We start from the raw sequence: 26,301 nt of genomic DNA, 5'->3' as shown, positions 1-26,301 counted from the left end.
ATGGGAGCAAAACTAACCCTCAGGGATGCTGACCATGTTGTCATTGTCGGTGGTGGTTTCGGAGGGATTGCTGCAGCTAAGCAGTTATCATACTACAGCATCCCTTACACGCTGATCGACATAAAGCATGCCTTCCATCACAACATGGGGGCACTTAGAGCATCGGTACAGAAAGGTAAATCAGAGGAAAATAATGATTCCTAAATCTTGACATTTATTGTGGCTATTGTCTGCTGTGGGTTTCAGCAAATTAAGGTCTATATCAGAGCTAAGTAAATACAAATCTGCACTAGAACTAAGAGAAGTGCGAGCCTTTGAGCTCATTATTGCCAAGAGTTGAGTGTTTCTTTTGTAAAGCGTCAGCTATTTCAGGCTTTGAAGCTACATGCACAGCTTTCAGTGTTTCATTGACTGCACATTTTGACACTTTGCTTGTATGTTTCTGTTCCTTGCCCTATCCATGGAAAAAAAATGAGTTGGTAACCAAGCTTCTCGTGAATATTTAAGAGCTCCATAAAGTATAGCCTACTGCTGAGAACTATAGGATGGAAATTATTCTGGTTTGGAAACATGTGTGATCTATGAATTGCGGAATTTTGGTCTGATGTTGATACTGTGTAATACATTCAAGAGTATTTCACTGTTCCATTAATGTTCTAAAGAGCATTGAGACCATAAGGTCCCATCAGCATGATATTAGAATCAATAATTTATGCCTCATAATTGTTTTTAAGAGTTCATTAATAAACTGTGTCCTTGTAATTATAAAGGTAGATGTAATTAACTTGCATTTGCAAAGTTGTTTGATCAAATTCTGCCTGCAAGGCCTCAGATGAAAATTAAGGCTCATGTTCCAGCTTCCTTGTGCATTATACTATTCATAAATAACTGGAAGGTGGTCAATACTTGTGTAATCATATTGTATAAGCTAAGTGAGTAGGTGATTGGTCTAGTGGAAATTGGCAGCATTCAAATGGATGTGCACAAACTACACAGAAACAATAAAGCATGAGACATGAAATTTAATGTGGTTATAAATGTTCCACCAGGTACAGAATGCACGTACACAATGGGTGGAAACACTGACAAATGTAGGAAAGGAAACTAAGTTTAGGTGTGCTTATCACCCACTGATTGAAAGTATTCAGTCAGCGTGTTGGTTAACAACCAAGCTAATCAAATGCTCACATCCACCTCAAAGGCCATTTAAGGAATGAAACTGGATGACCACCTGGCATTGACCTAGGCACCGGAAATGACAACAACCCTGCAAAGTCCTCCTACATAATACCTGGGGCCTTGTGCCAAAATTCGGAGATCTGTCTCACAGACTAGTCAAGCAATAGCCTGGCACAGTCATACTCATGGAATCATACCTTACAGATAATGTCCCAGACACCATCACCACCATCTCTGGATATGCCCTGTTCTACTGGCAGGACCGACCCAGCAGATGTGGCAGCACAGTGGTATACAATTGGGAAAGAGCTGCCCTGGGAGTTCTCAATTTCAGCTGTGGACCCCATGAAGCCTCAAAGATGGGCAAAGAAGCTTACTGCTGATTATCACGCACCATGCCCCCTCAGCTGAAGGATCAATGCTCCTCCATGTTGAGCACCACTTGGAGGAAACACTGTTTGACACCATTCGAGACTCCTTAGATAGTGAAGCAGTCCATGTCCAAATGCAGCAAGACCTTGGACAATATCCAGGCTTGGGCTGACAAGTGGCAAGTAACATTCGTGCCGCACAGGTGCAAAGCAATGACTACCTCCAACAAGAGAGAATTTAACCATTGCCCCTCAACGTTCAATGGCATTACCATTGCTGAATCACCCACTATCAACATCCTGGGGGTTACCATAGACCAGAACTGGCTACAAGAGAAGGTCAGAGGCAGAGTGCAGTTCCAACACTCAAGAAGCTTGACACCATTCAGGCTGAATTAGCCTGCTTGATTGCCACCCCATCCACCACCTTCAACATTCACTCCCTCTATCACCAACGCACAGTGGCAGCAGTGTATACTCTCTACAAGATGCACTGCAGGATCTCACCAAAGCTCTTTAGACAGCACCTTCCAAACGCACAACCACTACCATCTAGAAGGGCAAGGGCAGCAGATACATGGGAACACCACCAACTGGAAGTTCCCCTCCAAGCCACTCACCATCCTGACTTGGAAGTACATCACAGCTCCTTCACTGTTGCTGGGTCAAAGTTCTGGAACTCCCTCCCTAAGAGCACTGTGGGTGTACCTACACCACGTGGACTGCAGCAATTCAAGAAGTCAGCTCACCACCACCTTCTCAAGGGCAATTAGGAATGGGCAACAAATGCTGGCCTAGTCAGCAATGCTCACATCCCATGAATGAATTAAAAATAAATGATTAGCCATGCAGAACAACTTTGTTTTTAGTCAAGAAATAACAATCAAAAGTAGTTTTAATCTGGTCATTAAAATCTTATGAAGGGATAGACAATACAGATATAAACAGAACATTGGACTTAGAATATAATTGTGAAATTATCATGCCTTCAATAAGACCTGAAATTAGAAGTAATTTTCATAGCTAGAGGAGTGTACATCTTAAATTAACTTCCAACAAGCAACCAATACTATGTTAATCAATCACCTTAAAATGAGGTTGAAGGCTTTTAATTTAGAAATAAACTGGAAAATTCATGAAGGCTTAATCCCAGCTGCTAGGCCTGTTGTGGAACCTGAATACCGACTAAGGTGGTCAGACGCCCTGGTTTGGCTGGGATAGTCGGGCTTCTCTAAGCATCCCAGTGTCCCGACTATTTTCTCCAGATTGCTCAGCTGTCCGGGTTTTCAGATCCGCTGAGGCCCCGTCTCCTTCAATCCACCCCTCAAATTCCATCTGGGCAATCAGCGACAACAGGAGATTGACAGAGGTGTTCCCCCCCAAACCTCCACCCTCCCCACTCCCCCCAACCACAACCCCCCACCCACAAACTCCCCCAACTGCAATCAAATCTCCAGTTGACAAAGTAGAGATGGGGTCTACAGCCCATTCTATTTTAAACGTGGCTCCGGTCATAACAGTGAATCATACTTCTCATAATTATGGTCTATTAATTCTAATTTGTATAAAACACCAATGCTACTCAGCAACACCCTTAGCATCTGAACTTTGAACCCCCTTTTAAAATGATCCCATTTAATAAATGAAAATTTGCAAGCAGCCAGGACTGTAATTCTGCACTGTTTGGTCACTCATCCAGTCTCTGTTCCACCCGAAACCCGACCCCCCCCCACCCCCGCCAACTCACGCTTCCCTCCTTCAAACTTTAAACCAGACTTTTTAATGACAATTGACCGTGAAAGGCTCAGTCTGGAAAGTACCTTGTATGTGGATTGCAAGTAACTGCTGGAACACTATACCCTCTACAGTGATTTGGAGGTTAACAGCAGTTGATTTGCTCAGTCTCCTGTCAACTATGTAATCTCAGCTGGCAGCAACGGAATCAATGGTGGAGAAGGACAGTGCTTCATAACTGCCATCTTCAATGATTGGCAGTCTTAACAAGGTTGTCAATTCTGGCTGGACATATTCTGGGAGATGTCATTATCATCACATGACCTTCTATCTTCAACTGCCCTCCACCAGAATCCTGCCATTGGTCACCCAACATGTCAATTATGAGGGAGCCCTGCCTTCCCAAAGCTTTTCAATGTGCCCAAGTTTTGGCTTTTGAAAAGCTGGTCACCCTAGGCCGCAGTTCACGGACTTAGATGGTAGGACCACACAAGCTTGCCTTCAGCATTTTGGGACCCCATCTGTGGTTCCCCCTGCAAAGGCCCTAGAAACACTGATGGTAATTAGCAGCTCTGGGATGAGGGTTCTGATGGGTCACCTTCCTCATGTAATCTGGATGCAACTCCCCCACATCTTATTTGCTCCCTAACTTTTAAGTAAGAAATCCAAGCCTCAAACCTGCTCCACATCCTAAAGTGGTTGACCACTTCTTCTGGAATTAGGCTAGTGTTTCTAGTATAACCTGCACCAGTCATACACTGGGTCCCACCTGAGGACTGTATGATGACTCCACTCCCACAGTACCATGCCAGAAATGATGGGAGAAGGCAGTCCCAGTGTCCCAGCCAGCTTCTGGGTCTTTCAACCAATTTTCTGTTGGTCTTAGACTGGGAGTCCACTGAAACAGTGGGAAAGTTTTGGGCTAAGGTAATCAGATCCCATGGAAACACTAAGCTTCTCAGCATTGGAGTTTTCATCATTAGATGCAATTGCTCCTTAATGATGTCAATTTTAATTTCATTTTAACATCCTGGAGTTTTATTGATAATGTTTTGTCAGGGGGGCTAAGACTTCACTCTATAGTTTTATAAAATATATAAATATTATCATGACTAATTTATAAAATTTTTAAAAACTGGACAAAGGCTTTAAAATGACTGAAGCCATGGCTGGCTGTGAGTCAAACAAAAGGAACTTTCTGGCATTCAGAACAGCTGCCACCCCCTTAACTTTGAAGGGAAGCTAATGACCTGGTGACTGCAGAGACCAATTCCAAGGGATTTGTACAAAGGCCATTTATATTTCTGAAGCTAGGCCTGGCCAAAGGAGAAAGGACCCTGAACCCTCTTTTGAAATCTTTCAGTGATTGAAACATTACCAATCTCAAGAATTCAGACTGAGGAATCCTTTGTCCAAGCCAAAATGAAGAGAAGGTATCACATGACAGCCCCCCCCCCACCCCACCTCTCCCCCCCAGCCAAGCTGGTGGAACCTGTAATATTGTCTTGTGGAGCTGCAAAGCTCAGACTGCCTATCTAGCAAGCAGCAACTCAAGAGCTTGCTGAGTTCTCTGTCCAGAACTCTGTCGAGGTTTAACTCCCTGGCCCCACTGACACAGTTTCTATAGGAACTTCTGAACTCCTGTACCAGTGCCTACAGGACTAATTCATCTTTAAGTGCCTGTACCATTGCAGAAGTCATCTTTACCTGAAAAGTGAATTATCTAGCATTGGTTTTCAACCTGCCGACTCTGTGAAAGAGTACACCATTGGACTTTGGTTCTGGACTCTGGACTCACATGAAACAATAAGTCCTATTTTCTCTGTGATCTTTACCCTATAAACCTCTGTCTTTCTCTATTCCCCTTTCTTTTATTGTATGAATGAAAAGAGAAGCAACATTGCGCCCTTTCTTTCATGTTTGAATGCGTGCAAATAAACCATCCCTCTCAGTTTACCCTATTTCAACTTTGCAACGGAGTCGTTATTAGAAATTGGATCACACCAAAACTGAGGGTTGGGAAAATATGCCAGCGCTTATAAAGCGGGGAAATCAAAATCAAAACACCTTTCTGTTTATGGCCGGGTGACGAGAGGAGAAATCAGGTCTGCTTAAATTAACCCCCTCCTATCCGTAACAGTTTTAAGGTCAGGTTGAAATGTCACAGGTATCAATGTTGTCAGACACTTAACTGTGGATTTTTCCCTTGATTTAGACCCTTCCTAATTTATTCCTATGATGACATAAAGCAGTGTGATGATGTTTAACTACTTTAAAGGCGCTATATATAAATGCGAGTTGTTTTCTGTTTAATTGCGCTTGATTTCTTTTAAGTTGTGACTTTGATGGTTTGAAGGACTTTGTTTTATTCTTAAATAACTTATTTTTTATAGCATTTTTTTTAAAATTAGGATTTGCAGCGAAAACGTTAATAGCATATGATGCAACATTCAAAAGCAACTTCAAACAAGGCAAAGTCACTGATATTGATTTAGAAGAACAGAATGTCATTATGGAGAATGGGGAGGTAAGCACATTAAAAATAAGAATGAGATTTGTGACCTTACAATAATTAATAAGGCAATGTATCAAATATTCTACTGGCTTTTAAGCTAAATATCACACTTTTCCATTTCAATTAATGTGCCATCTTTATTTTGTTTTAAAGGTCATACGTTACTCTCATCTTATTCTGGCAACTGGTAGCACAGGCCCATTTCCTGGAAAATTAATTGAGCCAGTTAGTAGGGACACTGCCATCCAGATGTATGAAGATTTAGTACAAGAGGTAATGTTGAAGAAGATTGCAGGGAAAAATTATGTAGACCAGCTAGATTATTTGACCTGGGTATGCAGTTGACTCTACCTATTGTTATTTGTTTTGCTGTTACTTCATAAGAAAGGGTGGAACATGAAAAGTCCATTCCGCTCAGTCCTCCTGGAAATCTTATACAATGAATCTGATCATGGACTGTGTTTCAGTTATTGAGAGAATCTTCTGTATGATCATCAATGGACATCCAGCATCTTCATGGATCCCCCTCAGAGCAATTTTCAATTGCCAGTGACCTGTTTCTCATTTGGTAATTGAAGAATAATTCAATTGCCCCATTGATGCCCAACAGGTGCAATTTTCAGGCCGGCCTTTAAATGGATCAACAGGCTGCCTGCTTGTTTCCCATGGGATATACTTCAATATGTGAGTCAGAGTCCTACTCTGGCTGCAGGACTGTGAATGCAACCTTGAGATACAAATGGGTAGAGAGTACAGTACCACACTGTTAGAGGTCCTGTCTTTCCAATGAGACATTGACAGCTGTCTGCTTGGGTGAATGTCAAAGATCCCATGGCACTATTTTGAAGGAGAGTGGGGGAGTTAAACCCGGTGTCCTGGCAAATATGCATCCCTCAATCAACTTCACAAAAAACTGATTATCTGGTTGTTATCTTATTGTGTTTGTGGGAGTTTGCTGATCGTAAATTAACCACCATGACTCCTACACTACAACACTGACTTCACTTCAAAAAGTGTTTTGTTAGCTGGAAAGCTCTTTGAAATGGGCCTGTGGTCATGAAGAGCGCTAGATAAATGCAAGTCTTTCTTTTTACCTGACCTCCATGCATTTGTACCAGGCTTTGAACTGGCCAAACAGTGATCCTTGAAGGGGCTGCTGAAGACCACTCAAAAAACGGAAAAAATAATTTTAAATTGTTATTTTTGTTGGGACAACAAGGGCACTTAGTTTTGTCAAATTCTGAATAATTTTTATGACGTAAAGGTTTGGCCCATTGACAGCCCACGTCATACCCACCTTGGGATTGCCTCCACTGCCACTAGGTCTGTACATCCCCAGTAGGGTTTAAATGAAGCCTGAACCAAAAATAGTTCAGGCTTCTCAATGCCAGCTTGGGGTAGGTGGCATGGACATTTCACACAGGAAGCAAAGATTGGCCCCAGTATTTCTCCTGGTATATTGCACTTTGTAGCATCAGTCCTGATTCAGTTGCTAGTGTTCCCGCCTCTGAGTCAGATGGTTGTGATTCAAGCCCCACTCCAGACCGAGAGACCACAATCCAGTGCAGTACTGCTGCACTGTCAGAACTGCTGTCTTTTGGATGGGATCTCGTAACATCTCATTAAAGCAAGACCCTTCCGGCGGGATGCAAAATCTCCCATGGCACTATTCAAGGAAGAGCAGTGTGGTGGGGAGGGGCGGTGGAGGAGTGCACCCCAGTGTCATGACCAATATTTATACCTCACCCAATATCACTTTGAAAGATAAGCAATATCTGGTCATTTTTGCATTGCATTTGTGGGATCTTGCTGTGCACAAATTGTGTTTCTTGCATTAAAACAGTGGCTACACAAAAGTATTTCATTAACTGCAAAGCAAATTTGGGAGGTTCTGAAACCTTGAAAGGTGATGTATAAATGCAAGTTCTTTCTTTTCCTGTTCTATCCAGATTCAGAAAGCTGAAACTATTGTTGTAGTTGGAGGTGGACTTGCAGGCGTTGAGTTAACTGCAGAAATCAGGACAGACTACCCTGACAAAGAGGTACTGTATAAAAGTTTCAGATAGACCTTCTGTTTAATGATTCATTACCTTATATCAGTGGCTGACGTTTCCTCCTGTAAGTGAGCTGATACATTTGCATGCCTTAGTTTAGAAGGTGCTATCATCAGCATTTGATTAACATAGTGACATTTTAGAAACATAGGTCTATTTTTCACCTCTTCCCTGTTGGTTTCAGTGCAGAGCGAGTGAGAAAGCCTTATTATAGATTAAAACCTTAATCCAGGCTTTAATGATGACAGACTTCCGGTCGGATAAGCCATGTTCACTTTTTATTCCATGCATTTCACATACCTAAGAAGAGGAGCTTATTTGTTCAGTCCCATCTAAATTAGCATGCTCAATATTAATAGGAAAATTATGATATTATCATATAGCACAACAGGAACAACAGGAAGAAGTTTAATAGGAAGTAGGATTCAGGCGGGCAGTGGTATGGGCAAGCACCAAAGCTAACTGATGTTAATTCTTGGGTGTCTTCTGTAAGCCACTAGTCAGCTATCCACCTGAAGTGGCACCTCGGTACCAGGTGGGAGTGGATGCTTGGCAGCAGGAGGCAAGAGCCAACACCAAAGGAAAGTTAAGAGCAAGGAGTTTTGGGAGAGTTTCACGGGAGAGAGAGTGTGAGTTCAGGGCAGGACAGTGCTAAACTTTTCTTGTGAGGTCTAGAGAAGCACTCCTGTTCCTCCAAGCCTGACAAAGAAATATAAAAGAGAACAGATCTTAAATAGTCTCCTTTGGTCCAGAATCCTCTTCTGACTCTTTACACTTGGCCTGAAAGCCACATGACTTCCATACACAAGACAGAGTTAAATTTGCAGTTGGGGCCCAGATTATGTCATCAGACCTCAATCGATATGCTTCAAAAAGGACCCGTTGGTTTCAGGTCAGTGTGTTTGCTCCCTACTCAGAAACAGGTTAAAATGGAAGATGGAGGGATCCAGGTAAGACATCAACAGGTAAGTCACTATTTTTAACTGCCCACTACTCAATCTCCATCAATCTGGTAGGGTTAAATTCGTACTACTAACATAAAAATTATAAACTACTCATGCTGAACTAGCCTAATTCTTTGACTTCCTTCTTTGTGGCAGTGACTGTGAGACAATGCTTCCAGGAGTTCGGAATGTGATATGTGCCTCTGTTGAGTCATCCATGTTCCAAACACCCGAATAGATGTCCAGATATTAGTTGTGTAGAGCCCTGACAATGGATTCATGCTGCATTGAATCCATAATTTTCACATCAATGCAAAGCTTTTAAACTCACTCTTATTCGCTACTTGCCTCCAGCAGTTAAAATATCTTAGTTTTAATCATTTGGTTCATTGCCATCAACATCGAGTTTGATAAAATGATTTTTGGTTTCCAATCCATTTCCAACTGTAAGTTTTAATTGTTTCATTCTGCCATTAAAGTAAGCAACAATGGACATTTAGTATTAGGCCACTGCTGCTTTCCCATGTTGTCAACTTATGGCACCATGAGTGGATTTTATGGAATATAGACCATTAGCTCTGTAAGCCTGACAAGAACAGCAGCATTGCTTAGCACAGAGCTGCCAACTCTGAAACTATTTTTGCCTCTTGACAGCTTCAGCACAGATGTAGTCAGCGTGAATGTTCTTTGACTTTCTTGTGCCATATGTTCCACATTATGACACCAAGTATACAATCATAAAAAGCTTCAGTATGCCAAGTGATTGCAGGCTGCTTTTTGAGAAGACACCTGCTGCTGCGGGTGACCAGCTCTGCTTTCCTTGTACATTTCCTTGTAATCTCTTGCAGGCATTGAAACATGGGGTGAAGACCTGTTCTCACCTACCTTGGTCCCATCACCAAGGCTCACACCTCCATCATTTGCTGGTGCACAAACTCATTAACATAGAAACATTGAAAATAGGAGCAGGAGTAGGCCATTCGGCCCTTCGAGCCTGGTCCACCATTCATTTTGATCACGGCTGATCATTCAACTCAATAGCCTGCTCCCACTTTCTCCCCATATCCTTTGATCCCTTTCTCCCCAACAGCTATATCCAACTCCTTCTTGAAAACATGCAATGTTTTGGCCTCAACTTAAATTAAAGAGTTTATTACTAAATGTCCAGGTTCGAGTTTATGTTCTGGGGTGAGCCATCATTTCACCTCAGAGCTTTCATAAAACAATACACATGGTTAATATTTGACTGAGCATCCTATATGCTTCATCAGAATGAGGACTACCTAAAATACCAGTGAAATCTTACACTTGTGAAATCAAAGCTTAGATGTAGAGAAGCGTAACTGATGTTTTATCACAATTGCGGTTGCCTGAGTTGGTAGGGTTTACAATGGTTCTGGGACAAGCTCTTCTAGATAACCATTAAAGGGGGAACTTGGATGGGAACCTGTCTTTCTAAAAGTAGCTCCATGTAACATGGAATTCTTCCTGAAACAAGAACCCCCATTTCAAAAGGCTTGTCTTTTTGTGTGAAGGTGTCACTCCATCTCCATTTAAGAAAAACTGGCTTATTTTGGTCCAAGCTTTAAGACATGGTAATGGTAAATTTTATAAATCTCTGCCCTGCAGAGTTTAATTTGACAAAAAAATAAAATTCCCTTCTGATGGGTAAGTGCAACTCCTCCTCACTCTCATGCCACCAATCGAAACTCAGCATCAGATATGGACTGAGAGCCCTGCTCCCCTGTCAGCTCCATGGCTTCCAGCTCTGCCTCTGTCAGCAGACAAATCTCCACTACTGCACCTCCTGCCTTGGATTTCTCCCCGGCATTCTGGATCCTTTTGTCCTACAAGCATAAGGGGAGGAAAGGTGAAGTTTCCAGTGATGCCGAGGAGAATCCCTTACTGCCAGATTGCTCCATGATCCCATGAGGTGTCAGCTGATCCAGCTGCCTTTCCAATCCTCATACTCTCAGGAAATCAGGCTGAGGTACAGAGGAAGGCGCAGTTTCCAGTGAGGCACACACATACAGCCTTTGTAACAATGGAAGCTGGTAAGAGGGAACATTTTACACCTCAACACCCATCCTAGCCTTTAACCATTCAGTGATGTCACTTTTCCCACCCACCTTTCATCCACTTCTGGACAGTATGAAACTCAAACTCACCCTTGCAGTGCAGAGGAGGTCATTTATCCATTCTCAACACTGAACCCAGCCCCTGGGATGGAACCCACAGCCGCTTACCTCCTCGGCAACCTCTGTCCAGGCCGCCTTGGTCATTTATGATGGCCTTTTGTGGCCATCAACTGGAAATAGGATGGCTTTGTGTCTCCAAATAGTGAGGAGGAGATTGTGCAGTGAGCTCTTGCTGAGCTGTGGAGCGATGCACTGGGTGGATTATGACATCTCTGAACACTAGTGATTCTATTGATGATGCCAGCTGAAGTTTTATGAAGATAAAGATTTTTTTTCTATCTTGGCCCTCAAAAGATTTCTGTTGCGATCTTCACACATTTGACAATGCCGGTCAGTTCAACTGCAATCCTCCCTCAGAAAGACTACATGCAGAATTTCAGTTGTCAAACAGGGCCTCCTGCTCTTTAACTGTGGTGCCTTCTCCTGTGAGGGAATCAGGTGACACATGCCCCCTGACATCACAGCCACCACCAACCGCAACCCCCCCACCATGTGATCCAGCAACAAACCCACCTCACACATATTCATGAGCTTGCTGCCACATGATTGGATTCAAGTGGCCGTATACTTCCTGCACCAGATCCCCGACAATTTCTTTGCCAGTGCCATGACAGTGAGACTAAACCGAGCCCAAGGTATCAATAGACACATTTCTGGACATTTGTTCAGTTGCAATATTTTTCATCCATGTTTTTGCTAAGTCATGTTCCATTCATGCATTTTAGTTTTAATCAATTCCCTCTCTGAACTACAAACTGAAGCTATCATATTCTTTTCAGCTTCAATACCCCCAAGTATGGTGCATTCCTGGTGGGATGGAGAGGTCATTTATGACACTGTGTGGTTCTGGTGCAATATTAAGGGAAAAGCAGTGATATCTGCCAGTGGTTGAATACCCTGCCAATCCTCACTGTCAAAATTCATCACATAAGTAAGGTCCAGTGACTGAGATACAGAGAACATTTGATACTTGTGAACTCATACATATCTCTTCATCTGCTGAAATGGTCTTCAGAGGAAGAAGGTATGGAAATTGGCATTAGAAAAAGGGATAGGATGTTTTCCTTTAAAAACGTATAACTATTCCATTAACCATCAATAGATCTTTCAGGCACAGAATTCCTCTCCTCCCTGACGTGTGCTACTCTATTTACTTAGATATGCAACTTAGTTCAATTCATAATATACATACAAAAGAACAGGAGAAAATTCTGAGCATTGTTTGAGTTTCTGATGTGTTAAACTTCAGGGTGTAATTTTCCTTATGCTTCAGTTTTAGTGCAGTGATTAATGCTTTTGTGTTGAATTCCTGTCTGCATGATTATAGCAGTCATTAACCTTAATTCAAATAACAGGCAGGAACTTAATATAAATCCATTAACCAATAGGCTAGCCGCACCACAGAGACAATTAAACTGGTTAATGTTTACAGAACTCACATAATCCTCTTTTTGTTGTTTTTCAGGTAACCTTGATTCATTCAACTTATATTCTAGGTGACTCTGAGGTTTTACCTAGTGTAAGACGTGGAGTAAAGGAAATTCTTATCAATAAAGGTGCTCACCTTCTATTAGGTAACGTCACATTAGTTAGCAATACTTACTGTAGGAATGAGGCTGCTAATTTGGGAAATTGTTAAATTGGGTTGTGTGATGGCAGTATTGAAATGTAACTGTTTTGTTATAATCTGAGGTGTACTATTTTATTTGGTCCACTATAGTTGTAGAAAATGTTTTGCGAAAAAAATATTTTTGCTGTGGAATTTGTTTTTCCCTCTCTTTCAATAGTATTTTTTTCCTATATTTCATCTGTACCATTCCCCTTCTCAAACTGAGACATTTATTTAAATAAAAGGTTAATTTCCTTCAACGTTAGAGGAAACTAAATCCTGAAGTTTAACACACTATAATTTGTTAGATTCCCTAGAGAAATGCTCTTAATTTATTTCGGTCTTTTGATGTGTAATTTATGAATGAAAATAATTTGGTGTATCTAAGAAGCAGAAAAGCACACTTTAGGAAAAGAAGGGAATGTGGGGTTTAATGATCTACTGATGGTTAAAGAAATGGCAAAAATGTTAAAGAAATAAATCTTGTTCAATTTATTTTGCCCTGTAATTCAGAGGGCTCTGTGTTCAATAGCTATTCTCCTCTTTGTAAAATTGTTTTGGGGTAGGGCAGGATACTGAACCATGAAAAAAAAATCTCCTTCTATACACAATCCCCTCAAATGCAGTTAGTCACTATATTATTCTAAAGCTAGTTTTGATCCAGTTGGTTTGGACTGCACCATATATTTCGCTTGTCCAAGAAGAATGATGAATGACAGTTTCCATGTCTCTACCAGTGGTATTCTTAAAGTTGGCCAACTGTATATATGTGACGACAAACCAAGGCTGATTCTACCTCACTTTCTTTCCCTCCTTACAGGGAAATAACAGTCTGCACCCTGTTCTTGCAGGAACACTCAACTGATGAAGTGTAGTCTTCATGAAGACTACACTCCTTGACACAGAACTACCACATATCCCAACAATAACCCTCATCTTGTGTTGGTTTGGGAAATGACGATTGGTTGTGAGAAGCAAGATTTGTCTGATAATCTGATGGCATATTTTGTGTTTTGTTCTTTTTCAAAAGGACAGAAAGTCAATAACCTGGAAGAACTAACTGTGAATAAGGCACAGAAAGACATGAAAGTACTGACAAACAAGGGACAAGAGATTACAACAGATATGGTCATTTGTTGTACTGGAATAAAGATTAATTCCTCTGCGTATGCCAATGCCCTCAGTAAGTTTGACTTATGATATATCATAGTTTGTAAAAGTTTTCAATTTTTCTGTGGCATGGGCTGTGCTGAATCTCTGTTCTTTATTTCATGTGATGCACAGTCCATTTTCATTTGCAAAGCATTGGCTGAATATTACTGTTAAAATAAAGAGTCTTAGCTGCATGGGACTTGCACTTATGCCATAACCACATGAGAGGAATTGATCCATCAAAATCTCTGCAGCTCTGAACTATAAAAAGGTAACTTCGTCAAACATTAGTGGTTTCTCTACTTAATATCAGCAGAATTGCATCTGTGTAATTTTATTTTGCCTTTAAATTTACCTTACAAGATTCCCATGAGTTTTACATATGTCATGCAAATATCGAACTATCACATATCCAGCCCATCTTTTTTTTCTCAATCTATCAGCAACTTTGATGCTTTTCAAATTCCCACAATTAATTATCAAGCGAAGTTGAAGAGGCACAAAATATTATTGGACTGCATGCGCACACTGGGTAGAATTTCTCAGCCCTGTTGGGGCGGGGACAGGGCCAGAAAACATGGCAAGCCGTTCAAATGTCCACTGACTTCAGCGGAACTGGAAAATCCCACCAGCAGGAGGGGCCGTAAAATTCCGTCCACAGACAAAGAATGTGACTTTTTCCTTCGGATATCTTAGTGAGATCAGTGAAAATAAATATGGGCACCTTGGTGGTAGAACAGAAGAAATCATGGTGGGGTTATGGAAAGAAGTGAAACAAATATTTTGGAATTAGCGGTACAAGACATAGAGAATGTACTGGAAATTGTGTGAAATCAAGAGTCTAATGAGAGTGAGGAGCTTAAAATCATTAACATTAATGAAGAAAAATTACTGGAATAATCAATGGCACTTAAAACTGACCTGAAGGCCTCAATCCTAGGATTTTAAGAGATGGCTGTAGAGATATTGGATACATTGGCCGGAATTTTCCAGCCCCGTTGTCATCAGGCATCATGGGGGGCAAGGGGGAGTGGGCAATATAGCAAGAAGGCCAAAAATCTGTTTTATGCTGGTGTGAAAGCACAGTGGGGTCATACGATGGTATCCACCATGGCCAATCCGGCTAGAGGCCGGCGTGAATCCGCTTTGCATCCCACTATTGGGATGCAAAGTAAGGCCTGAGCAGAATCATCCCCCAACTTCAGACTTACCGTTACACCGGAGGGAAAACACGCTGGTCCAGAACACGTCTGGACAAGTGAGACGTGCAGAAGTCAGGACTTACCATTAGGGCCTTGCTCAGATCGTGAACATCTGAGGAGCAGAAGATGCTGGAGCCCTACAGCTACCAGACCCTGGAGGAACACATACATCACATGCTGGGTGGATTCTCAAGGACGTGGCTCCACTGCGGAGGAGCTCACGCAAGGTGGGAGGTCTCCTTTGATGTCTCGGGTATGCTTTGGAATATCACAGTCTTGGCCATGGGCTGTTACAGATGATTGGCAAGGGGGGGAAGAGGAAGGTGCAGCTGTGAGTGGGAGAGGAAGGTGTACTGGGGTGAGGGAGGGGAGTGGGAGAGGAAGATCTAGGTTTGACTTGGGAAGGAAAGTGTACTGGGGGAGATGAGGTTGTGGAGGGGAACAAGGGAGTTGTAGAGGTGAGGTTGAGAGAGGAGGGTTTAAGGTGTCAGATGGGTGAGGTTGGAGGATGAAGGTGTCTGAGGGGGTGAGGTTGGGAGGGGGGAGGAAGGAGTATGGGAGGAGGAGGGTGTAATGGAAGAATGCGGCAAGTGGGGAGGTAGGTGTAAAGGGGAAGGAAAGTGTAAGGGAAAGAGTTCGGAGGGGGGAAAGAGTCCACGGGGAGGAAAGAACTCAGGTAGAGGAAGGAGTTCAGAGGGGGGAGGAGTCTGGGGGGAGAAGGTATTCAGAGGGAGGAGGGAGTAAGGGTTGAGGAGGGAGTTGGGGGGATGTATGTCAGGTGAATGTGCAAGCAAAGGTTCTGCAGAGTCAATAACTGTTTTGTGGGAAGCCAACTGAGGGTGGGCATGGAAGGAGGGATTGATGAGTATGAGAAGGGGCAGAGGGAGCCGGAAGGTGAGGGTGCATTGGTAGCAGTGTAAGGGATGGTGAAGGTGATTGATGGGGACTCAGCAGACACAGACTCTGGGGGTGGGGAGGAGGAGGTCGGGGAGGTCAATGTGGATGGGGAAGGGATTCTCAGGAAGGTAGGGGATGTGCATGTTCACCTGGACATCATGGTTCGGTTGGTAGGTGACGGTTGGGAGGTGGAAGGTGATGCCAAGGGGTCAACATTGATGGAAGAAAGGACATGGGTGACTGGGGGAGGGGAAAAGACAGGGGAGTTGAACAAAAACGTGACTACAACCATCATAGAGCCAAACCTCTACCACCTGGAAGAACAAGCAGGGCCTGTGCATATTAGGTGCCCTAGGCAAACATTCAGCCTTGCACACCCCCTCCCCCCACATTAACTTTATAAAATGAATACAGTAAAATGGGGCTAACACTTGTTCCCTGTCAGTCCCAGTCTGACACAACAGTTAATAATTGTCAAACTCACGGGTGGCTGTTAGTAACAGCCTTGCCTCGCTCTGGTCTCAGCCTCCCACTGTTCTACAATACCATGTTCCTTTGGTGCCGTTCACTAGATTTCATGCACCCCAGCACCTCTTGTGAGATTTCAACACTCACATCACCACAAGATCACCCAGGAGCTTTCTGATTGGTTGAAAATGTGGATCTCTCAGCACAAGGGGCAAGAAACTGTGATTGGAAGATCAGTGAGCATGTGTGGAAGGGGGCAAGGAAAGGGAAAGCTATGACTGGATGGTCAGCAAGCATGTGGAGGGAAATGGGAGGCTGTGATTGGATGGTCAGCGAATCCTTGGGGTAGGTGCAGAGCAAGGAAAGAAGGAGCTGGTATTGGTGGACCAGTGAGCATGGAGGGAAAGGGGTTATTGCCATTGGAGGGTTAATGAGCATGCCAGGGAAAGATCAATAAGCAATGGCTATAACCAGTCAAACTCCTTACTATGGGGTACCTAACACCATCCGAGTCATGGTGAAGGGCAGCGAGGAAGGAACAGTAATGGATCGGACCTTCTTCACCAAAAGGATCCTATTCAAGCTGTATGGTTTCGAGGCTGCGGAGATCTACTGCCTACAGGACTTCCCCAGCGCTGGATTTTTTGATGTGACTTTCAAGCAAGTGGCAGCTTGCGTCAAACTCCTGAAGGTGTTTGAGGAGAAGAAAGACCTGCCAGAAATTAAGATCCTGACGGCAGAGCCGCTCTTTGCTCTGCCATTGCAACGAGAACAGGTTGCGACAGTGCATCTTTACAACCCCTTCGTCCCTGTCGCTGACATGCTCACCTTCCTTACCAGGTACTTCAATAAGGTTGGGAGCTGCACTGCGGTTAGAGATGATTTGGGGATCTGGACATGTAAACGTCAGGTTAAGGTAATGCTCAAGACCGACGGTAAAGGAGCCATCTTCCACCCTCCTTCCAGATTCGCTATCAGGAGAAGCCGTGGCTACCTTGTCTATGCTGGGCAACCCAAACTTTGTCGCTGATGCGGTGAGTCTGGTCATGTGGCAGCCAACTGCAGCGCCGTCCTCTGCAAGAACTGAAAACAGGAAGGGCACCAGACAAAAGACAGTAAACAGGCTAAGTGCTGCAACCTGTGTGGCGAGGCAAGTCACCTCTACAAGACCTGCCCCAAACGTTGCCATTCTTATGCACAGACAGCCAAAGCCAACGAGGGGAAGCAGAAGAAATGTCTCGTGTCACTCCAACTACCAAGGCCCCCAGGGAGAACAATGGGAGAAAGGAAGACACAGAGAAAGATAAGGTGGAGGAAAAGATTGGGGCAACAGACGGCCAATCAACAACACTGCCCCCTGAATCTCCCACTCCTCAAGAGAGCGAATCAACGGAGGAGGGGGAGACAGCAGTGGGAAAGCAGCAGGGGGATTGGCAGCTGGTGAAGAGAGCCAAAAGGAAGAAGGGGCTAAGAAGAAACCAAGCCACTTCCCAGACAAGAGGCAAGAGGCGTCTCCCATTCGACACGGATAACAAGAGCAACAGCTCTTCAGAAGAAGAAGGGCCAGGGCGTCGCCAACAGAAGAAGTGGCAAAACGCTAGGGAGTTGGAGAATGAGACACCCGAGCTCCAGAACATTGGAGACAATGAGGAGACCAACGCACCCCAACTTTGCCCACAACCCGAAAAGGCCAGTGTTCCACAGCCCCAGGAATCTGGGAGCAGTGAGGCGCTCAGCACACCCCAGCTCCGGGAAGCCAGGAGCAGCAATACCCCAGAGGGGGAGAGGATTGGAGAAGCTTCTCCAACAGAGGACATTTCAAACCCCGCTCTCTGCACGGACCCCCAGATGCCACCCGAGCAGAACATCTCCAATGGGGAGGTTCAGGACACTTTCCTCAGCCCATCCAAAGTGAAGCAATTTGAGCACACCACGGGCATGAAGGAGCAGACCAAAGGTCTGGAACTCTCAGAGACAACAGGTTTGGTAAGAGACTAAATGCTTTAAAATGGGTTTAAAGATTGTATCCATAAATGTGCGTAGCATTAAATCAACTACACGATGTGTTGAGACCTTGGATTACCTTGCCAAGGTCAAAGCTGACCTGTTGTTTCTGCAGGAGTGTGCGATACCGCACCTCAGTTCCTACAGGCAATGGTCACGATGGTGGGTCCCATGGGCCATCGATCTGGTCGGGAGAAAACGACTCTCGTTCCTCCGGCCTGGGGATTCTGCTGCGGGGAGGCAACTTCACTGTCTCCCAGGTTAAGGAGGTGGTGGGCGGACGCCTCCTCGTAGCAGATGTAATGTACATGAATGCTCCACTCCGGATAATTAACGTGTACACCCTGTCACAAGGGGCTGAGCGGCTGGAGGTTTTTCAGCAGCTCCCACTGCTGCTGGCGACCTCCAGGCCGGTCATTCTGGGCGGTGACTTCAACTGCATCATCGATGTGGCTGGACGATCCGGCAGGGCCGACAGCAGATTGGACACTATGTCCAGATCCCTGATGGAAACAGTAAAGGATGCCAAGCTGCACGACGTCTTCAGCAACCCTGCAGACGGAGCGCAGCGTAGATACACCTGGTCGCGGCCTGACGGGTCCGTCTGTTCCAGGATAGATTTCCTGTTTGTGTCCCGTGCATTCGCAGTCAGATCCACCAACGTCAAGCCGGTGTTCTTCTCTGACCACTGCCTCCTACTGGCTGACTGTCACTTAGAGAAGGACCAGAGGGTTGGCAGGGGGGCATGGAAGCTAAACGTGCAAGTGCTGACCCCTAAAGAACATTGAGGAGCTCAAGAGGGATTACAAAGGTTGGAGAACCATGAAACCCCACTTTGAGTCACTGACACACTGGTGGAAAGCGAGCAAGGGAAACATCAAGAGGTTTTTCTTCCTCAAAGGCACCCAGAAAGCTAGAAAGGAACAGAGGGAAATGTCCCGACTCCAGAAAAACGTGCAGAATCTGCTCCGGCTGCAGTCGATGGGGGTCGATGTCAAGGAGGAACTCCAAGAGGTGAAGAGCCAGCAAGCCTCGCTCTTTGCCTCGGAGGCCTCCAAGATCATCTTCCGTTCCAGAGTCCGCTCCGTGGAGCAGGATGAGACGTGCTCATGTTTCTTCTTCCAAAAGGTACATAGAGAGAGCTCTGTGATCAGCAGCCTGAAGGAAGAAGATGACTTAGTAAAGTCATCACAGTCCGACATTTTGAGGATCAGCAAATCCTTTTATGCCGGATTTTATGACGTGAAGCCCACAGACAGCATGGCCTCCCTGTCCTTCCTGTCCTCTATCACGGAGGTCTTAGACGACAGTACACGGGAGAGTCTGGACAAAGCGCTAACTCCTGACGAACTGACTGAGGTCCTTGAGTCCTTCGAGAAGAGTACAACTCCCGGAAGCGACGGCTTGCCGGCGGAGTTGTATTCAGCTCTGTGGGACTGGATCGGCCCAGACCTGCTAGAAGTGTACAAGAGTATGCTCCTGGCCGGCAGTATGTCAGAATCCATGAGGAAAGGCATTATCACCCTCATCTACAAGCACAAGGGGGAAAGGGAGGAAATTAGAAATTGGCGACCCATTTCACTGTTGAATGTGGACTTTAAGATTCTGTCCAAGGTCATCGACAATCGGGTCAAATCCGCTCTGGAATTGGTGATCCACCCTGACCAGACCTGCACTGTGCCGGGCAGGAAGATCTCTGACAGCCTCGTGCTGCTCAGGGATACAATTGCCTATGTACAGGACAGGGGTGTGGACACCTGCCTCATCAGCCTGGATCAGGAAAAGGCCTTTGACAGAATATCGCACACCTACATGGTGATGTGCTCTCCAAAATGGGGTTTGGGGACGGAATTCGCAATTGGATCCAACTGCTCTACACTAACATCAGTAGCACAGTCTCTATCAATGGGTGGGAATCAGAAAGCTTTCTAATTAAATCTGGAATCAGGCAGGGCTGCCCTCTCTCCCCTGTCCTGTTTGTGTGTTGCATAGAGCCCTTTGCTGAGTCCATCAGGAAGGATCCGGGCATAAGAGGAGTGACGATCCCAGACAGTGGAGGCACTCAGGTCAAAGCCTCCCTGTACATGGACGATGTCGCCATCTTCTGCTCAGATCCCCTGTCAGTGCACAGACTAATCCACATCTGCGACCAGTTTGAACTGGCCTCGGGAGCCAAGGTAAATTGTGGGAAGAGCGAGGCTATGTTCTTTGGGAACTGGGCTGACCGATCCTTTGTCCCCTTCACTGTCAGGGCTGACAGCCTGAAGGTGCTGGGGATATGGTTCGGAGGGACTGGAGCATGCGTTAGAAACTGGAAGGAGCGAGTGCCTATGGTGAAAAGGAAACTGGGCATGTGGGAGCGACGCTCCCTCTCCATTGCGGGTAAGAACCTGGTCATCAGGTGTGAGGCACTCTCGCTGTTGCTGTACGTTGCGCAGATCTGGCCCATTCCTCACTCCTGTGTGGTGGCGATCACCCAAGCCATCTTCCGCTTTATCTGGAGGTCGAAAATGGATCGTGTCCGCAGGGACGCGTTGTACAAGCCTCTAGATAAAGGGAGAGAAAACGTGCCCAACATCCCCCTCATACTGATGGCCACCTTTGTGTGCGGCTGCATCAAGTGGTGCGTAGATCCTCAGTATGCAAACACCAAGTGTCACTACATGCTGAGGTTCTACCTGTCCCCAGTGTTATGAAGGATGGGTCTGGCCACGCTGCAGCGGAATGCTCCAAGTAGTTGGACCGTGCCGTACCACCTGTCCCTCGTGGGAAAATTTATGCAGAGAAACACCTTTGACCACAAGTCCATCAGGCAGTGGTCGGCACGTAACGTCTTAGAGGCCCTGAGGGAAAAGGAGAGGGTGGATTCTGTGGGATGGTTCCCTGAGCAGACTGACAAAGTCATTTGGCAGAATGCCTCATCGCCAGAACTTTCCAACAAGCACCAAGACGTAGCTTGGCTGGTGATGAGGAAGGCCCTCCCTGTAAGATCCTTCCCACATGCCAGGAGTCTCACTCCCTCTGCACATTGCCCTCGAGGTGGCTGTGGTGGGGAAGAGACCGTTGTTCACCTCCTTGTAGAATGTGCCTTTGCAAAGAAGGTCTGGAGAGAGATGCAGTGGTTTCTGTCGAGGTTCATCCCGAGCAGTTCTGTGACACAGGGCTCTGTGCTCTACGGGCTGTTCCCAGGGACACACACCAAGACAAACATCAACTGCAGCTGGAGGATGATCAGCTCGGTGAAAGACGCTCTTTGGTCTGCCCGAAACTTGTTGGTCTTCCAGCGCAAAGAGTTGTCCCTGACCGAGTGTTGCATTCTGGCACATTCCAAGGTCCAGGACTATGTGCTGAGGGACACAGTTAAGCTTGGGGCAGCCGCCACAAAGGCGCAATGGGGAAAGGTCGCTGTCTAAGACCTTTCTGCCATAGTGCACCGAGGGGCTGGGAACTGTTTAGAGCCCCTTGGATGTACAGCTCAAAATGAATGTCTGCAAATAATTGTGATATTCATTGATTGGATTGATGCACCTTGTGATTCATGTTGTAAAAGTTGAAACTGATTGTATTTTTGTAATGGTGATTTTGAAATGGTTCGAAATGTTTTTGAAGATTTATGAATAAAGTATATTTTTGCAAAAAAAAGTTAATGAGCATGCAGGGAATGGGTGGGGACAAGAAAGAGGTACTTCAGAAAATTCCAGAGTTTTGGATTCATCTGTGGAAACTTTGGGCACTCATAGAAAGTTTCTCATATCATTTTAAAGCTCTGTGTAGTTTCAGTTCAGTTTTTTGCCACACCACAAATTTTGCTGCCCTATGCAACTTTTTAGTTTGCATAGTAGTTGCACCGGCCCTGAGAATAAAGACAGCAGGCGCATGGGATCACCAGCACCTGCAAGTTCCTCTCCAAATCACACCCTTTCCTGACACGGGATTATATCACCATTCCTTCACTGTCGTGGGTCAAAATTCTGGATCTCCCTCCCTAATAACACTGGCTGTACCTACACCACATAAACGACAATCGGTCAAGAAGGTAGCTCACCACCACTTTCTCAAGGGCAGTTAGGGTTGGGCAGCAAATGCTGGGCTTGCCACATTCTATGGTCACATTCCACAAAGGAATTTTTGAAAAGTTACAGTCCTGAAACTGCTTCTGCTTGTGCTTCAATATTTTATTGCGGCATTCCACAGCCGCACATTTTTTTTGTTATTTTTACGTGTAAAGGACCTTGGCCCATTTTTGGATGTTTACAGCTGATGCAGCACACTTGGTTGCAGACCCAAGAGAGTCACTCCCCCGCCCCCCCCCACAACCCCCCACCACCCCCACTCTCCCCACACCCCTCCCCAACCAGCATGTTTACAGGTGAAATGTTGTCATAACCATCAGGGTCTATAGGCCCTGTGAATGGAGTTGGTTGTGCGATTCTTTTTGTTTTCTTTTTGTTTTAACAGAAGATAAACTCAATGAACATGATGCAATAATAGTCAATGAACATCTGAATGTGAAGGGAATGAAGATTGTTTTTGCAATAGGGGACTGTGCAAATGTGAACGAGCATAAATCTGCCTACACTGCTGAATTCCAAGCAATTGCATGTGTGAAAAATATCGTCCACAGCCTTAGGGACGAACCTATGGAACTGTACAAACCAGGTAAACATGCTGCAAACACAAAGCTTAGGACGGTGCACGCTTGATGGTTCAATATCAACATTTTGTATTTATATAGCGCCTTTAATGTAGTAAAACACCCAAAGCATTTCACAAAAGGGTAAACAGACAATATTTGCCACGGAGCCACATAAGGAGACATTAGGACCGGTGAAGGTTTTAAAGAGCATCTTAAAGGAGGAGAGGCTTAGGGAGGAAGTTCCAGAGCTTAGAGTCCAGGCAGCTGAAGGCACGGTCATCCATGGTGGGGTGATTAAAGCCAGGTATGCTCAAGAGACCAGGACAGGAGCAGCCCTGAGATATCAGAGGATTGTAGGACTAGAGGAGATTACAGAGGTAGGGAGAGTCAAGACTATGAAGGACCAATCCAAACATCACCACACCGGGAACCAATGTAGGTCAGTGAACACAAGGGTAATGGATGAATGGAACTTGGTGTGAGTTAGGATATGGGGAACAGAGTTAAGTTAATGGAGACTGGAAATGAGAGGCTGGAATTATGAACTCAAGTCCAGAGGTAACAAAGGCCTAGATGATGGTTTCAACAGCAGTAGAGCTGAGGGAGGAATGGAGACGATACTCATGTGGTGATGGAAAGTGAACTGCCCAGTGTGGAATCAAACCATAATGACTGGAAAGCTCCAGTCTGAATTCCTCTTCTGTGCTGGATTTATTTAATTGTTTTTTTTTTCAAAAGCCATAAACATGGCCTAGATTAGGAAAGAACATTCTTCCTCCTGATCACTACTTCGCAATCTCTTGCTGGAAAGTGAGAATAGGCTTAGAGTCCTCTCTGGTCCCTTAGTAGAGTCACATTGACAGCCAATCTTCCATGTCCAAGCTTACATAGGAACGGTAGCCAATTGGACACAGTATCCGAGGGTTGCCAAAGTAGAGAGAGTCATTTCCCATCATTGGGAGGGGAGGGCTGAACTGGATGTGAGAATGTTAAACAGAAAGGTTTTATTCGAGAAACAAGACACCAGCCCAGTCGTACAGTTATCATCAGCTCTGCAAGGAATGAGTACTGTGGTCATCATGGACACGCTACAGCAAAACATTTTTTTAATTGTCCTCAGTTCATAGTTCATAGTTTTAGGCCCATGCTTTGTGATCTACAGCAGGCTGAAAGTAGGTAAACTGCACAATTCCAAGTCTCATAATTGTATACAATGGGCAGGATTTTTAGGCATGGATGGGGGCAAACACAGAGGTGGGCAGACATAAAACTTCAACGTCAGTTTGCCTGCACCATCCCACCCCTGGGCTATTTTCCCACAGATGGGATGGTGGGGGGCAGCAAGGCAACCAGACCACAAGTGGTGGGTAGCCAATGAAGGCCCTATAAAGGCCTATCAAGGCCAATTATCAGAAACTGACTGGAATTTTCCAGACAGCCACCAGGACCCCTGGTGACATGAAGGAACAGACCAGCTGCCAGTAGGTGGCCGCCTGCACCAGACCAGGGAACCCATGCTCCAGGCCAGGCTTTGAGGCCCTTCTCATCTACCTGATTTCAGCTGCAGTCTACCCAGCAGAGAGCTTCCCCCTACACCACGGTAGCCTGGCTGCTGAGAGCATTTTTTTATTTCACATTTTAAAAAGGGGGCACCTCCATCTTATGGCACCCACTCCCTTACTTACCTGAAAAGACAGCTGACTGCTTTTTCGGTCCTGGAGGTCCTTCTATTGGTGCTCTAGATTCGAGAGACCACTGACCGTCATTAGTTGGATGGTGAAGCCTGCTCTCTGGCCATTAATTGGTCAATTTGGGGAAAATCACAGCTGGGTGACTGTTGCTCTCACACTCCTGGGTTCTGAACCCCATTTCATGAACCCTGACATCAGTTTCCTAAAGCCCACACAGAAAATCTTGCCCAACATGTTCGAACAATAAATCATATGGATTGCAATTAAGGATGTTCTTTCTTTTCAGTACATAGAGAGAATATAAAGAAGGATTTTGGCCCTGTGGATAGTGAGTCTATCCATTAAAATCTGGCATGTGGGTTTGAATCCACCTCCATTATATTGGATGAAAGTCTCCATCTGACAACTGAAAAGATCCTCAGTGATATTGATAAAAGCAAAATACTGTGGATGCTGGAAATCTGAAACAAAAACAAAAATTGCTAGAAAAACTCAGCAGGTCTGACAGCATCTGTGGAGAGAAAGACAGAGTTAACATTTCGAGTCCGTATGACTCTTCTTTGGAGCTGATCAGTGATCTTGAATTGTTTAACTCTAGTGTTATTCAAGAATCATAATTCACTGATACCGATTACTGGTTATGGCCGGAATTTTCCAGCCCCTCACGCCGGCTGGATCTTCCGGTCACACCGGTGTGAGCAGAGGTTTCAATGGCTCCCCAGCCCCACTGCAGTCGCAGCAGGGCTGGAAAATTCAGGCCTCCCTTACTGAACTAAAGAGGCCGAAAGCAGACTTCCCAACCTGAAGAAACCTTCATGAGGGTGCTCAAGGCAAGGTGAACCTACATTGTCTGGGGATTGAAAGACTTCGTAGGAGCTTTGTCACGTCAAACACCTTCTGTCTCTTTTGTTTGTACAAAATGTCAAAATGACATAAAGCCAAAGCACGTAAAAATGTTCAGAAATAAGTGTATCATCCTCAGAATAAAAATGGGTTGTTCATACAAATCAGTGGGAAATGAAATGATGATGCCACACTGGGGCAGGAGGGGGTACTTTTGTGATTGGCAATAAAGGAATCGTGGGAGAGGATTTCCTTTACCTGCTTGAAGAAGATATACCAACCTCTTCCTTCTAAATGTTCTTTATCTTGCATCTTCCTGTGCAAATGATTTGACAATGCTGAAAATTGACTGTGTTTCAACTGTAGAAAGATCACCACAAATAGTACCAACATCTGTCAAATATTGTTGAGCACAAAATTTCAAAAGGCCTTGAATCAAAATGACTTCTCTTCACCCAAAATTTGAATGTCACTTGACACAGGAAACATTCTGCATTTCATCCGTCATCTGTTTAGTTTTTTTGCTTAAGTCTTTCTAACCTTACCAAAGTGTTCATAATGAATATAAATTATTTTTAAAAATTGGACAACGTAAATAATTTATTCCCTTATTTCAGTGACCAATGATAATTTTTATCATTTATCTTAGGTGCTCCTTATATGTTAGTGACAATGGGCCGGAATGATGGCGTTGGCCAGATGTGTGGCTGCAACGTTGGGAGGTTAATCGTGACTTACGTCAAAAGCAAGGACCTACTGGTTAAGACAAGCTGGAAAAAGATGGGTCAACGGATGCCACACTGA

General features: G+C 44.8%; 1 protein-coding gene across 1 annotated transcript; it reads left to right on the top strand.

Moving 5' to 3' along the window:
- LOC121270785 (ferroptosis suppressor protein 1-like) lies at positions 1-26,301 on the top strand. Its single transcript, XM_041176226.1, has 8 exons — positions 1-175; positions 5,696-5,811; positions 5,953-6,072; positions 7,749-7,841; positions 12,461-12,569; positions 13,635-13,787; positions 22,786-22,986; positions 26,147-26,301. The coding sequence occupies exons 1-8, from the start codon at positions 1-3 to the stop codon at positions 26,299-26,301; spliced, it is 1,122 nt and encodes a 373-aa protein (XP_041032160.1).

This window comes from Carcharodon carcharias, chromosome 28 (assembly GCF_017639515.1).
Source record: "Carcharodon carcharias isolate sCarCar2 chromosome 28, sCarCar2.pri, whole genome shotgun sequence".
NCBI lineage: Eukaryota > Metazoa > Chordata > Chondrichthyes > Lamniformes > Lamnidae > Carcharodon > Carcharodon carcharias.
This window is presented reverse-complemented; position numbering and strand designations above follow the sequence as displayed.